Source organism: Chiloscyllium plagiosum, unplaced genomic scaffold (assembly GCF_037043375.1).
Source record: "Chiloscyllium plagiosum isolate Xiang-an unplaced genomic scaffold, Cpla_swu_hap1 HiC_scaffold_50, whole genome shotgun sequence".
NCBI lineage: Eukaryota > Metazoa > Chordata > Chondrichthyes > Orectolobiformes > Hemiscylliidae > Chiloscyllium > Chiloscyllium plagiosum.
In genome coordinates this window covers 47,411,056-47,425,504 of record NW_028270188.1, presented here as the reverse complement: position 1 = coordinate 47,425,504, position 14,449 = coordinate 47,411,056, and the positions used below count along the sequence as shown (strand labels likewise).

At 52.1% G+C, this 14,449-nt stretch overlaps 1 protein-coding gene across 2 annotated transcripts in view; it reads left to right on the top strand.

The window, feature by feature from the left end:
- Positions 1–2,389: 2,389 nt before the first annotated feature.
- The window catches only part of LOC122544723 (CREB-regulated transcription coactivator 2-like), an 89,377-nt gene continuing 77,317 nt past the window's right edge, over positions 2,390–14,449 (top strand). Inside the window, exon 1 of one of the 2 annotated variants that reach the window (XM_087985142.1) lies at positions 2,390–2,569. In XM_087985142.1, coding sequence (XP_087841268.1) covers positions 2,453–2,569 — 117 coding nt within the window. In that variant the 5' untranslated portion in view covers positions 2,390–2,452. The remainder of the gene's footprint in view (positions 2,570–14,449) is intronic. The other variant, XM_087985141.1, reaches the window with a different exon arrangement.

Here is a 14,449-nt window from a genome sequence, read left to right as displayed (position 1 = left end):
TGACTTGTTGCAGGTCAGTAAAGACTGCAGAGCATCCAACTGTATCAAGCACAATGTCACTAACAGGAAGTACTCATTCACTAAACATGAATGAAATACTAGCCAGAGGAGGCTGTGGTGTATTAGGAATATCACTGGACGAGCAATCTAGAATCCTACGTTAACATTCTGGGGATGGGTTCAAATCCTACCATAGCACGTGGTGAAATCTGAATTCAACTAAAATAAATCTGGAATAGTTGACCAAAGGATGACAATGTAAACATCCATTCGGTTCACTAATGTACTTTAGAGAAGGAAATCTGTTGTCCTTGGCTGTTTTGGCCTATTTTGTGACTCCAAACCTATAGTAATGTGGTTGACTTTAACAGTCAATAAATGCTGGCCTTGATAGTGATGCCTACACCCCATAAATGAGGTTGATGATAAATTTTAAGTAAGAGATGTTAAATATCACTTAGTGTCATAGAGATGTACAGCACGGAAACAGATCTTTTGGTCCAACCCGTCCATGCCAACCAGGTAGCCCCACCCAATCTAGTCCCAGCTGCCAGCACCCAGCCCATATCCCTCCAAACCCTTCCTATTCAGGCACCCATCTAAGTGCCTTTTAAGTGTTGTAATTGTACCAGGCTCCACCACTTCCTCTGGCAGCTCATTTCCATGGTTACACCCCAGCCAAACACCTTGAACTTATGCTCTCTCGATTTGGACTCCCCTAGCCTGGAAAAAGACCTTGGCTATTCACCCCATCCACACCCCTCATGATTTTATAAATATCTATAAGGTCACCAGCCAGCCTTTGATGCTCCAGGGGAAAATAGCCCTAGCCTATTCAGTCTCTCCCTATAGCTCAAACCCTGCAATCTTGGCAACTTGTAAATCTTTTCTGAATCCAGCCAATCAAAGCCAACAATACTAGATTTGCATTAAAAGTTAGCAGCTTATAGATGGAATAAAAAGGTCATGTTACAGCTGTACAGGACATGGGTTAGGCCACTTTTGGAATATTGTATGCAATTCTGGTCTCCCTTCTGTTGGAAAGAAAGATGTTGTGAAACAAAGGAGTTCAGAAGTTAGAGTAAATAGACAGTCTTTTGCCTGGGGTGGGGAAGAGTCCAGAACTAGAGGTCATAGGTTTGGGTGAGTGGGGAAAAATTGAAAATGGACCTAAAGGGTAACTTTTTCACGTAGAGGGTGATGTGTATATGGAGTGAGCTGTGAGAGGATGTGGTGGAGGCTGGTACAATTACAAACAGGTGGGGACTGATGGTGAATGTTTATCAACAAAATTAAAACTCTCAACTCCAGGTGAAGGTCCAACAGGTTTATTTGGAACCAGAGTCCAGCTTTTGGAATGCTGCTATTTTGTCAGATAGCGAGTAGGGTTGGATTATAAAACACAGAATTTATAATGCTGCCCCACTCACTGCCTGACAAAGGAGCATTGCTCCAAAAGCTAGTGCCTTCAACCTATAACCTGGGGAATTATTTTTTAACTTTGTACATCTCGGACCAATTAGGATACCACCTCATCATATCAACATAATAACAGACACCAGGGAATGACTGTGAGATTTGCATTTACAACAATTTATCATACTGCTCTGAAAAATCTGAAAAGGCTTCACTGCTAATGCAAAGCAGTGCTGTGGCGACAGGTACAGTATCTCACCATTCAGATTTGGATTTTGCCACTTCGAAGAACCATGCTCTCTGTATTAGCACTTATTCCAAACAAATGAGATGGCCCAGGCTGTGACACAAAATTTCCATAATTCACGAAGCGTTTGACTTTGGAACAGTTTTGGCAAAACTTTCTCAAGTTACAGGGTCAAAAGTAGGGGATGACACTAATCTTTGGCCATAAGTTCTGTGCCTGATGATCTAATACTCCACAACCACCAGAGGAAGGAACACAGCTCCAAAAGCGAATGCATCCAAATGGAGTGGATGCTCTTCACAATGTTGGTGGGACGCGGTGGGCCAAATGGCTTGTTTCCAAACTGCGGGGATTGTGTATTTCAAAATATCTGTTGGACTATAACCTGGTGTTGTGAGATTTTTAAGGGTGTAGTTCTTCCGCCTCTCCTCTCTCCTTCAGGGAACAAGAAACGTGGGGAGCAGTGGAACTACATGTCCCAGAAGGCGGCTGGAGGCGGGGTCAAGGGTGACGTTGGGCGGGCGAGGAGGGGTCGGGGAGATGTAGTTTGAGGACGATGCCGACGCGGTGTCCTCTGGGAACCGTAGTCCCACCGAAGACCTGCGGCACGAGGGAGATGACGGAAAGGACTACAGATCCCAGAGGGCGAGGCGGATCGGTCGGGCAGGATTTTGTTTTGGCTGCCTGCTCGGTTGTTTTGACGCGATTAATGTGGTCTCGGGCCGCTTCGCCTGCCCGGCCGCGCCGATTCCGCCCGCGAGCGGCGGCGGAAAAAAAATCGCCATCAACATGGCGGGCGGCAACAACCCGCGGAAATTCAGCGAGAAGATCGCCCTCCACAACCAGAAGCAGGCGGAGGAGACGGCCGCCTTCGAGGAGGTGATGATGGAGCTCAACAACTCGCGGGTAAGGCGCTGGCGGTGAGGGCTGGGGCCCAGGGAGGCGCCGCTGGAGACCGCGGCCTAGTGCTCAGGCTCAGGGCCGTCCTGTCACTGCCAGCGCGGGGCCATCCGGCTGCGGCTGAACAAACACAGCCTCGAGACACTGCATCTCGACACAGACCCAGGGCCGAGGGGGGGCAGCTCAGCGCACAGTCCCAGGCGCCAAACCTTAACCCCACTCTCTGAGAAACAGCCTGGAGCTGTCAGGGACAGAGAGCAGCACTGGGGACAGGTCTGTCACTGTATAACACTGGGGTACAGTACTGGTGGGGACAGGTCTGTCCCTGTATAACACTGGGGTACAGTACCGGTGGGGACAGGTCTGTCCCTGTATAACACTGGGGTACAGTACTGGTGGGGACAGGTCAGTCCCTGTGTAACACTGAGGTACAGTACTGGTGGGTACAGGTCTGTCACTGTGTAACACTGGGGTACAGTACTGGTGGGGACAGGTCTGTCACTGTATAACACTGGGATACAGTACTGGTGGGGACAGGTCAGTCCCTGTGTAACACTGAGGTACAGTACTGGTGGGGACAGGTCTGTCACTGTGTAACACTGGGGTACAGTACTGGTGGGGACAGGTCAGTCCCTGTGTAACACTGAGGTACAGTACTGGTGGGTACAGGTCTGTCACTGTATAACACTGGGGTACAGTACTGGGTGGGGACAGGTCTGTCACTGAATAACACTGGGGTACAGTACTGGTGGGGACAGGTCTGTCCCTGTATAACACTGGGGTACAGTACTGGTGGGGACAGGTCTGTCCCTGTATGACACTGGGGTACAGTACTGGTGGGGACAGGTCTGTCACTATATAACACTGGGGTACAGTACTGGTGGGGACAGGTCTGTCACTGTATAACACTGGGGTACAGTACTGGTGGGGACAGGTCTGTCACTGTATAACACTGGGGTACAGTACTGGTGGGGACAGGTCTGTCCCTGTGTAACACTGGGGTACAGTACTGGTGGGGACAGGTCTGTCACTGGAAAACACTGGGGTACAGTACTGGTGGGGACAGGTCTGTCACGGTATAACACTGGGGTACAGTACTGGTGGGGACAGGTCTGTCACTGTATAACACTGGGGTACAGTACTGGTGGGGACAGGTCTGTCACTGTGTAACACTGGGGTACAGTACTGGTGGGGACAGGTCTGTCACTGTATAACACTGGGGTACAGTACTGGTGGGGACAGGTCTGTCCCTGTATGACACTGGGGTACAGTACTGGTGGGGACAGGTCTGTCACTGTATAACACTGGGGTACAGTACTGGTGGGGACAGGTCTGACCCTGTATAACACTGGGGTACGGTACTGGTGGGGACAGGTCTGTCACTGTGTAACACTGGGGTACAGTACTGGTGGGGACAGGTCTGTCACTGTATAACACTGGGGCACAGTACTGGTGGGGACAGGTCTGTCACTGTAGAACACTGGGGTACGGTACTGGTGGGGACAGGTCTGTCACTGTATAACACTGGGGTACAGTACTGGTGGGGACAGGTCTGTCAGTGTATAACACTGGGGTACGGTACTGGTGGGGACAGGTCTGTCACTGTATAACACTGGGGTACAGTACTGGTGGGGACAGGTCTGTCACTGTATAACACTGGGGTACAGTACTGGTGGGGACAGGTCTGTCACTGTGTAACACTGGGGTACAGTACTGGTGGGGACAGGTCTGTCACTGTATAACACTGGGGTACAGTACTGGTGGGGACAGGTCTGTCACTGTAGAACACTGGGGTACAGTACTGGTGGGGACAGGTCTGTCACTGTATAACACTGGGGTACAGTACTGGTGGGGACAGGTCTGTCTCTGTATAACACTGGGGTACAGTACTGGTGGGGACAGGTCTGTCACTGTAGAACACTGGGGTACAGTACTGGTGGGGACAGGTCTGTCACTGTATAACACTGGGGTACAGTACTGGTGGGGGACAGGTCTGTCACTGTATAACACTGGGGTACAGTACTGGTGGGGACAGGTCTGTCCCTGTATAACACTGGGGTACAGTACTGGTGGGGACAGGTCTGTCACTGTATAACACTGGGGTACAGTACTGGTGGGGACAGGTCTGTCACTGTGTAACACTGGGGTACAGTACTGGTGGGGACAGGTCTGTCACTGTATAACACTGGGGTACAGTACTGGTGGGGACAGGTCTGTCACTGTATAACACTGGGGTACAGTACTGGTGGGGACAGGTCTGTCACTGTGTAACACTGGGGGACAGTACTGGTGGGGACAGGTCTGTCACTATATAACACTGGGGTACAGTACTGGTGGGGTCAGGTCTGTCCCTGTATAACACTGGGGTACAGTACTGGTGGGGACAGGTCTGTCCCTGTATAACACTGGGGTACAGTACTGGTGGGGACAGGTCTGTCACTGTATAACACTGGGGTACAGTACTGGTGGGGACAGGTCTGTCACTGTATAACACTGGGGTACAGTACTGGTGGGGACAGGTCTGTCCCTGTATAACACTGGGGTACAGTACTGGTGGGGACAGGTCTGTCACTGTATAACACTGGGGTACAGTACTGGTGGGGACAGGTCTGTCACTGTATAACACTGGGGTACAGTACTGGTGGGGACAGGTCTGTCAGTGTATAACACTGGGGTACAGTACTGGTGGGGACAGGTCTGTCACTGTATAACACTGGGGGACAGTACTGGTGGGGACAGGTCTGTCACTGTATAACACTGGGGTACAGTACTGGTGGGGACAGGTCTGTCACTATATAACATTGGGGTACAGTACTGGTGGGGTCAGGTCTGTCCCTGTATAACACTGGGGTACAGTACTGGTGGGGACAGGTCTGTCCCTGTATAACACTGGGGTACAGTACTGGTGGGGACAGGTCTGTCCCTGTATAACACTGGGGTACAGTACTGGTGGGGACAGGTCTGTCACTGTATAACACTGGGGGACAGTACTGGTGGGGACAGGTCTGTCACTGTATAACACTGGGGTACAGTACTGGTGGGGACAGGTCTGTCACTATATAACACTGGGGTACAGTACTGGGTGGGGACAGGTCTGTCACTGAATAACACTGGGGTACAGTACTGGTGGGGACAGGTCTGTCCCTGTATAACACTGGGGTACAGTACTGGTGGGGACAGGTCTGTCCCTGTATGACACTGGGGTACAGTACTGGTGGGGACAGGTCTGTCACTATATAACACTGGGGTACAGTACTGGTGGGGACAGGTCTGTCACTGTATAACACTGGGGTACAGTACTGGTGGGGACAGGTCTGTCACTGTATAACACTGGGGTACAGTACTGGTGGGGACAGGTCTGTCCCTGTGTAACACTGGGGTACAGTACTGGTGGGGACAGGTCTGTCACTGGAAAACACTGGGGTACAGTACTGGTGGGGACAGGTCTGTCACGGTATAACACTGGGGTACAGTACTGGTGGGGACAGGTCTGTCACTGTATAACACTGGGGTACAGTACTGGTGGGGACAGGTCTGTCACTGTGTAACACTGGGGTACAGTACTGGTGGGGACAGGTCTGTCACTGTATAACACTGGGGTACAGTACTGGTGGGGACAGGTCTGTCCCTGTATGACACTGGGGTACAGTACTGGTGGGGACAGGTCTGTCACTGTATAACACTGGGGTACAGTACTGGTGGGGACAGGTCTGACCCTGTATAACACTGGGGTACGGTACTGGTGGGGACAGGTCTGTCACTGTATAACACTGGGGTACAGTACTTGTGGGGTCAGGTCTGTCACTGTATAACACTGGGGTACAGTACTGGTGGGGACAGGTCTGTCACTGTATAACACTGGGATACAGTACTGGTGGGGACAGGTCTGTCACTGTATAACACTGGGGTACAGTACTGGTGGGGACAGGTCTGTCACTGTATAACACTGGGATACAGTACTGGTGGGGACAGGTCTGTCACTGTATAACACTGGGATACAGTACTGGTGGGGACAGGTCTGTCACTGTGTAACACTGGGGTACAGTACTGGTGGGGACAGGTCTGTCACTATATAACACTGGGGTACAGTACTGGGTGGGGACAGGTCTGTCACTGTATAACACTGGGGTACAGTACTGGTGGGGACAGGTCTGTCCCTGTATAACACTGGGGTACAGTACTGGTGGGGACAGGTCTGTCCCTGTATAACTCTGGGGTACAGTACTGGTGGGGACAGGTCTGTCCCTGTATGACACTGGGGTACAGTACTGGTGGGGACAGGTCTGTCACTATATAACACTGGGGTACAGTACTGGTGGGGACAGGTCTGTCACTGTATAACACTGGGGTACAGTACTGGTGGGGACAGGTCTGTCACTGTATAACACTGGGGTACAGTACTGGTGGGGACAGGTCTGTCCCTGTGTAACACTGGGGTACAGTACTGGTGGGGACAGGTCTGTCACTGTATAACACTGGGGTACAGTACTGGTGGGGACAGGTCTGTCACTGTGTAACACTGGGGTACAGTACTGGTGGGGACAGGTCTGTCACTGTGTAACACTGGGGTACAGTACTGGTGGGGACAGGTCTGTCACTGTATAACACTGGGGTACAGTACTGGTGGGGACAAGTTTGTCACTATTACACTGGGGTACAGTACTGGTGGGGACAGGTCTGTCACTGTATTACACTGGGGTACAGTACTGGTGGGGACAGGTCTGTCACTGTATAACACTGGGGTACAGTACTGGTGGGGACAGGTCTGTCACTGTATTACACTGGGGTACAGTACTGGTGGGGACAGGTCTGTCACTGTATAACACTGGGGTACAGTACTGGTGGGGACACGTCTGTCACTGTATAACACTGGGGTACAGTACTGGTGGGGACAGGTCTGTCCCTGTCTAACACTGGTGTACAGTACTGGTGGGGACAGGTCTGTCACTGTGCAACACTGGGGTACAGTACTGGTGGGGACAGGTCTGTCACTGTATAACACTGGGGTACAGTACTGGTGGGGCCAGGTCTGACCCTGTATAACACTGGGGTACAGTACTGGTGGGGACAGGTCTGACCCTGTTTAACACTGGGGTACAGTACTGGTGGGGACAGGTCTGTCACTGTATTACACTGGGGTACAGTACTGGTGGGGACAGGTCTGTCACTGTGTAACACTGGGGCACAGTACTGGTGGGGACAGGTCTGTCACTGTGTAACACTGGGGTACATTACTGGTGGGGACAGGTCTGTCACTGTATAACACTGGGGTACAGTACTGGTGGGGACAGGTCTGTCCCTGTGTAACACTGGGCTACAGTACTGGTGGAGACAGGTCTGTCACTGTATAACACTGGGGTACAGTACTGGTGGGGTCAGGTCTGTCACTGTATAACACTGGGATACAGTACTGGTGGGGACAGGTCTGTCACTGTATAACACTGGGGTACAGTACTGGTGGGGACAGGTCTGTCACTGTATAACACTGGGATACAGTACTGGTGGGGACAATTCTGTCACTGTATAACACTGGGATACAGTACTGGTGGGGACAGGTCTGTCACTGTGTAACACTGGGGTACAGTACTGGTGGGGGACAGGTCTGTCCCAGTATAACACTGGGATACAGTACTGGTGGGGACAGGCCTGTCACTGTATAACACTGGGATACAGTACTGGTGGGGACAGGTCTGTCACTGTATAACACTGGGTTACAGTACTGGTGGGGACAGGTCTGTCACTGTATAACACTGGGGTACAGTACTGGTGGGGACAGGTCTGTCACTGTGTAACACTGGGGTACAGTACTGGTGGGGACAAGTCTGTCACTGTATAACACTGGGGTACAGTACTGGTGGGGACAGGTCTGTCACTGTATAACACTGGGGTACAGTACTGGTGGGGACAGGTCTGTCACTGTATAACACTGGGATACAGTACTGGTGGGGACAGGTCTGTCACTGTATAACACTGGGGTACAGTACTGGTGGGGACAGGTCTGTCACTGTATAACACTGGGGTACAGTACTGGTGGGGACAGGTCTGTCACTGTATAACACTGGGGTCCAGTACTGGTGGGGACAGGTCTGTCACTGTATAACACTGGGATACAGTACTGGTGGGGACAGGTCTGTCACTGAAAAACACTGGGATATCGTACTGGTGGGGACAGGTCTGTCACTGTATAACACTGGGGTACAGTACTGGTGGGGACAGGTCTGTCACTGTATAACACTGGGATACAGTACTGGTGGGGACAGGTCTGTCACTGTGTAACACTGGGGTACAGTACTGGTGGGGACAGGTCTGTCACTGTATAACACTGGGATACAGTACTGGTGGGGACATGTTTGTCACTGTGTAACACTGGGGTACAGTACTGGTGGGGACAGGTCTGTCACTGTATTACACTGGGGTACAGTACTGGTGGGGACAGGTCTGTCACTGTATAACACTGGTGTACAGTACTGGTGGGGACAGGTCTGTCACTGTGTAACACTAGGGTACAGTACTGGTGGGGACAGGTCTGTCCCTGTGTAACACTGGGGTACAGTACTGGTGGGGTCAGGTCTGTCCCTGTATAACACTGGGGTACAGTACTGGTGGGGACAGGTCTGTCCCTGTATAACACTGGGGTACAGTACCGGTGGGGACAGGTCTGTCACTGTATAACACTGGGATACAGTACTGGTGGGGACAGGTCTGTCACTGTGTAACACTGGGGTACAGTACTGCTGGGGACAGGTCTGTCACTGTTTTACACTGGGGTACAGTACTGGTGGGGACAGGTCTGTCACTGTATAACACTGGGGTACAGTACTGGTGGGGACAGGTCTGTCACTGTGTAACACTGGGGGACAGTACTGGTGGGGACAGGTCTGTCACTATATAACACTGGGGTACAGTACTGGTGGGGACAGGTCTGTCCCTGTATAACACTGGGGTACAGTACTGGTGGGGACAGGTCTGTCCCTGTATAACACTGGGGTACAGTACTGGTGGGGACAGGTCTGTCACTGTATAACACTGGGGGACAGTACTGGTGGGGACAGGTCTGTCACTGTATAACACTGGGGTACAGTACTGGTGGGGACAGGTCTGTCAGTGTATAACACTGGGGTACAGTACTGGTGGGGACAGGTCTGTCACTGTATAACACTGGGGGACAGTACTGGTGGGGACAGGTCTGTCACTGTATAACACTGGGGTACAGTACTGGTGGGGACAGGTCTGTCACTATATAACATTGGGGTACAGTACTGGTGGGGTCAGGTCTGTCCCTGTATAACACTGGGGTACAGTACTGGTGGGGACAGGTCTGTCCCTGTATAACACTGGGGTACAGTACTGGTGGGGACAGGTCTGTCCCTGTATAACACTGGGGTACAGTACTGGTGGGGACAGGTCTGTCACTGTATAACACTGGGGGACAGTACTGGTGGGGACAGGTCTGTCACTGTATAACACTGGGGTACAGTACTGGTGGGGACAGGTCTGTCACTATATAACACTGGGGTACAGTACTGGGTGGGGACAGGTCTGTCACTGTATAACACTGGGGTACAGTACTGGTGGGGACAGGTCTGTCCCTGTATAACTCTGGGGTACAGTACTGGTGGGGACAGGTCTGTCCCTGTATGACACTGGGGTACAGTACTGGTGGGGACAGGTCTGTCACTATATAACACTGGGGTACAGTACTGGTGGGGACAGGTCTGTCACTGTATAACACTGGGGTACAGTACTGGTGGGGACAGGTCTGTCACTGTATAACACTGGGGTACAGTACTGGTGGGGACAGGTCTGTCCCTGTGTAACACTGGGGTACAGTACTGGTGGGGACAGGTCTGTCACTGGAAAACACTGGGGTACAGTACTGGTGGGGACAGGTCTGTCACGGTATAACACTGGGGTACAGTACTGGTGGGGACAGGTCTGTCACTGTATAACACTGGGGTACAGTACTGGTGGGGACAGGTCTGTCACTGTGTAACACTGGGGTACAGTACTGGTGGGGACAGGTCTGTCACTGTATAACACTGGGGTACAGTACTGGTGGGGACAGGTCTGTCACTGTGTAACACTGGGGTACAGTACTGGTGGGGACAGGTCTGTCACTGTATAACACTGGGGTACAGTACTGGTGGGGTCAGGTCTGTCACTGTATAACACTGGGGTACAGTACTGGTGGGGACAGGTCTGTCACTGTATAGCACTGGGATACAGTACTGGTTGTGACAGGTCTGTCACTGTATAACACTGGGGTACAGTACTGGTGGGGACAGGTCTGTCACTGTATAACACTGGGATACAGTACTGGTGGGGACAGGTCTGTCACTGTATAACACTGGGATACAGTACTGGTGGGGACAGGTCTGTCACTGTGTAACACTGGGGTACAGTACTGGTGGGGACAGGTCTGTCACTATATAACACTGGGGTACAGTACTGGTGGGGACAGGTCTGTCACTGTATAACACTGGGGTACAGTACTGGTGGGGACAGGTCTGTCCCTGTATAACACTGGGGTACAGTACTGGTGGGGACACGTCTGTCACTGTATAACACTGGGGTACAGTACTGGTGGGGACAGGTCTGTCCCTGTCTAACACTGGTGTACAGTACTGGTGGGGACAGGTCTGTCACTGTATAACACTGGGATACAGTACTGGTGGGGACAAGTTTGTCACTATTACACTGGGGTACAGTACTGGTGGGGACAGGTCTGTCACTGTATAACACTGGGGTACAGTACTGGTGGGGACAGGTCTGTCACTGTATAACACTGGGGTACAGTACTGGTGGGGACAGGTCTGTCACTGTGTAACACTGGGGTACAGTACTGGTGGGGACACGTCTGTCACTGTATAACACTGGGGTACAGTACTGGTGGGGACAGGTCTGTCCCTGTCTAACACTGGTGTACAGTACTGGTGGGGACAGGTCTGTCACTGTGCAACACTGGGGTACAGTACTGGTGGGGACAGGTCTGTCACTGTATAACACTGGGGTACAGTACTGGTGGGGCCAGGTCTGACCCTGTATAACACTGGGGTACAGTACTGGTGGGGACAGGTCTGACCCTGTTTAACACTGGGGTACAGTACTGGTGGGGACAGGTCTGTCACTGTATTACACTGGGGTACAGTACTGGTGGGGACAGGTCTGTCACTGTGTAACACTGGGGCACAGTACTGGTGGGGACAGGTCTGTCACTGTGTAACACTGGGGTACAGTACTGGTGGGGACAGGTCTGTCACTGTGTAACACTGGGGTACAGTACTGGTGGGGACAGGTCTGTCCCTGTGTAACACTGGGCTACAGTACTGGTGGAGACAGGTCTGTCACTGTATAACACTGGGGTACAGTACTGGTGGGGTCAGGTCTGTCACTGTATAACACTGGGGTACAGTACTGGTGGGGACAGGTCTGTCACGGTATAACACTGGGATACAGTACTGGTGGGGACAGGTCTGTCACTGTATAACACTGGGGTACAGTACTGGTGGGGACAGGTCTGTCACTGTATAACACTGGGATACAGTACTGGTGGGGACAGGTCTGTCACTGTATAACACTGGGATACAGTACTGGTGGGGACAGGTCTGTCACTGTGTAACACTGGGGTACAGTACTGGTGGGGGACAGGTCTGTCCCAGTATAACACTGGGATACAGTACTGGTGGGCACAGGCCTGTCACTGTATAACACTGGGATACAGCACTGGTGGGGACAGGTCTGTCACTGTATAACACTGGGTTACAGTACTGGTGGGGACAGGTCTGTCACTGTATAACACTGGGGTACAGTACTGGTGGGGACAGGTCTGTCACTGTGTAACACTGGGGTACAGTACTGGTGGGAACAAGTCTGTCACTGTATAACACTGGGGTACAGTACTGGTGGGGACAGGTCTGTCACTGTATAACACTGGGGTACAGTACTGGTGGGGACAGGTCTGTCACTGTATAACACTGGGATACAGTACTGGTGGGGACAGGTCTGTCACTGTATAACACTGGGGTACAGTACTGGTGGGGACAGGTCTGTCACTGTATAACACTGGGGTACAGTACTGGTGGGGACAGGTCTGTCACTGTATAACACTGGGGTCCAGTACTGGTGGGGACAGGTCTGTCACTGTATAACACTGGGATACAGTACTGGTGGGGACAGGTCTGTCACTGAAAAACACTGGGATATCGTACTGGTGGGGACAGGTCTGTCACTGTATAACACTGGGGTACAGTACTGGTGGGGACAGGTCTGTCACTGTATAACACTGGGATACAGTACTGGTGGGGACAGGTCTGTCACTGTGTAACACTGGGGTACAGTACTGGTGGGGACAGGTCTGTCACTGTATAACACTGGGATACAGTACTGGTGGGGACATGTTTGTCACTGTGTAACACTGGGGTACAGTACTGGTGGGGACAGGTCTGTCACTGTATTACACTGGGGTACAGTACTGGTGGGGACAGGTCTGTCACTGTATAACACTGGTGTACAGTACTGGTGGGGACAGGTCTGTCACTGTGTAACACTAGGGTACAGTACTGGTGGGGACAGGTCTGTCCCTGTGTAACACTGGGGTACAGTACTGGTGGGGTCAGGTCTGTCCCTGTATAACACTGGGGTACAGTACTGGTGGGGACAGGTCTGTCCCTGTATAACACTGGGGTACAGTACTGGTGGGGACAGGTCTGTCACTGTATAACACTGGGATACAGTACTGGTGGGGACAGGTCTGTCACTGTGTAACACTGGGGTACAGTACTGGTGGGGACAGGTCTGTCACTGTATTACACTGGGGTACAGTACTGGTGGGGACAGGTCTGTCACTGTATAACACTGGTGTACAGTACTGGTGGGGACAGGTCTGTCACTGTGTAACACTAGGGTACAGTACTGGTGGGGACAGGTCTGTCCCTGTGTAACACTGGGGTACAGTACTGGTGGGGTCAGGTCTGTCCCTGTATAACACTGGGGTACAGTACTGGTGGGGACAGGTCTGTCCCTGTATAACACTGGGGTACAGTACTGGTGGGGACAGGTCTGTCCCTGTATAACACTGAGGTACAGTACTGGTGGGGACAGGTCTGTCACTGTGTAACACTAGGGTACAGTACTGGTGGGGACAGGTCTGTCCCTGTATAACACTGGGGTACAGTACTGGTGGGGTCAGGTCTGTCCCTGTATAACACTGGGGTACGGTACTGGTGGGGACAGGTCTGTCCCTGTATAACACTGGGGTACAGTACTGGTGGGGACAGGTCTGTCCCTGTATAACACTGGGGTACAGTACTGGTGGGGACAGGTCTGTCCCTGTATAACACTGGGGTACGGTACTGGTGGGGACAGGTCTGTCCCTGTATAACACTGGGGTACGGTACTAGTGGGGACAGGTCTGTCACTGTATAACACTGGGGGACAGTACTGGTGGTGACAGGTCTGTCACTGTATAACACTGGGGTACAGTACTGGTGGGGACAGGTCTGTCACTGTATAACACTGGGGTACAGTACTGGTGGGGACAGGTCTGTCCCTGTATAACACTGGGGTAGATGCTGGTGGGGACAGGTCTGTCACTGTATAACACTGGGGTACAGTACTGGGTTGGGACAGGTCTGTCACTGTATAACACTGGGGTACAGTACTGGTGGGGACAGGTCTGTCCCTGTATAACACTGGGGTACAGTACTGGTGGGGACAGGTCTGTCACTGTATAACACTGGGGTACAGTACTGGTGGGGACAGGTCTGTCAGTGTATAACACTGGGGTACGGTACTGGTGGCGACAGGTCTGTCACTGTATAACACTGGGGTACGGTACTGGTGGGGACAGGTCTGTCACTGTATAACACTGGGGTACAGTACTGGTGG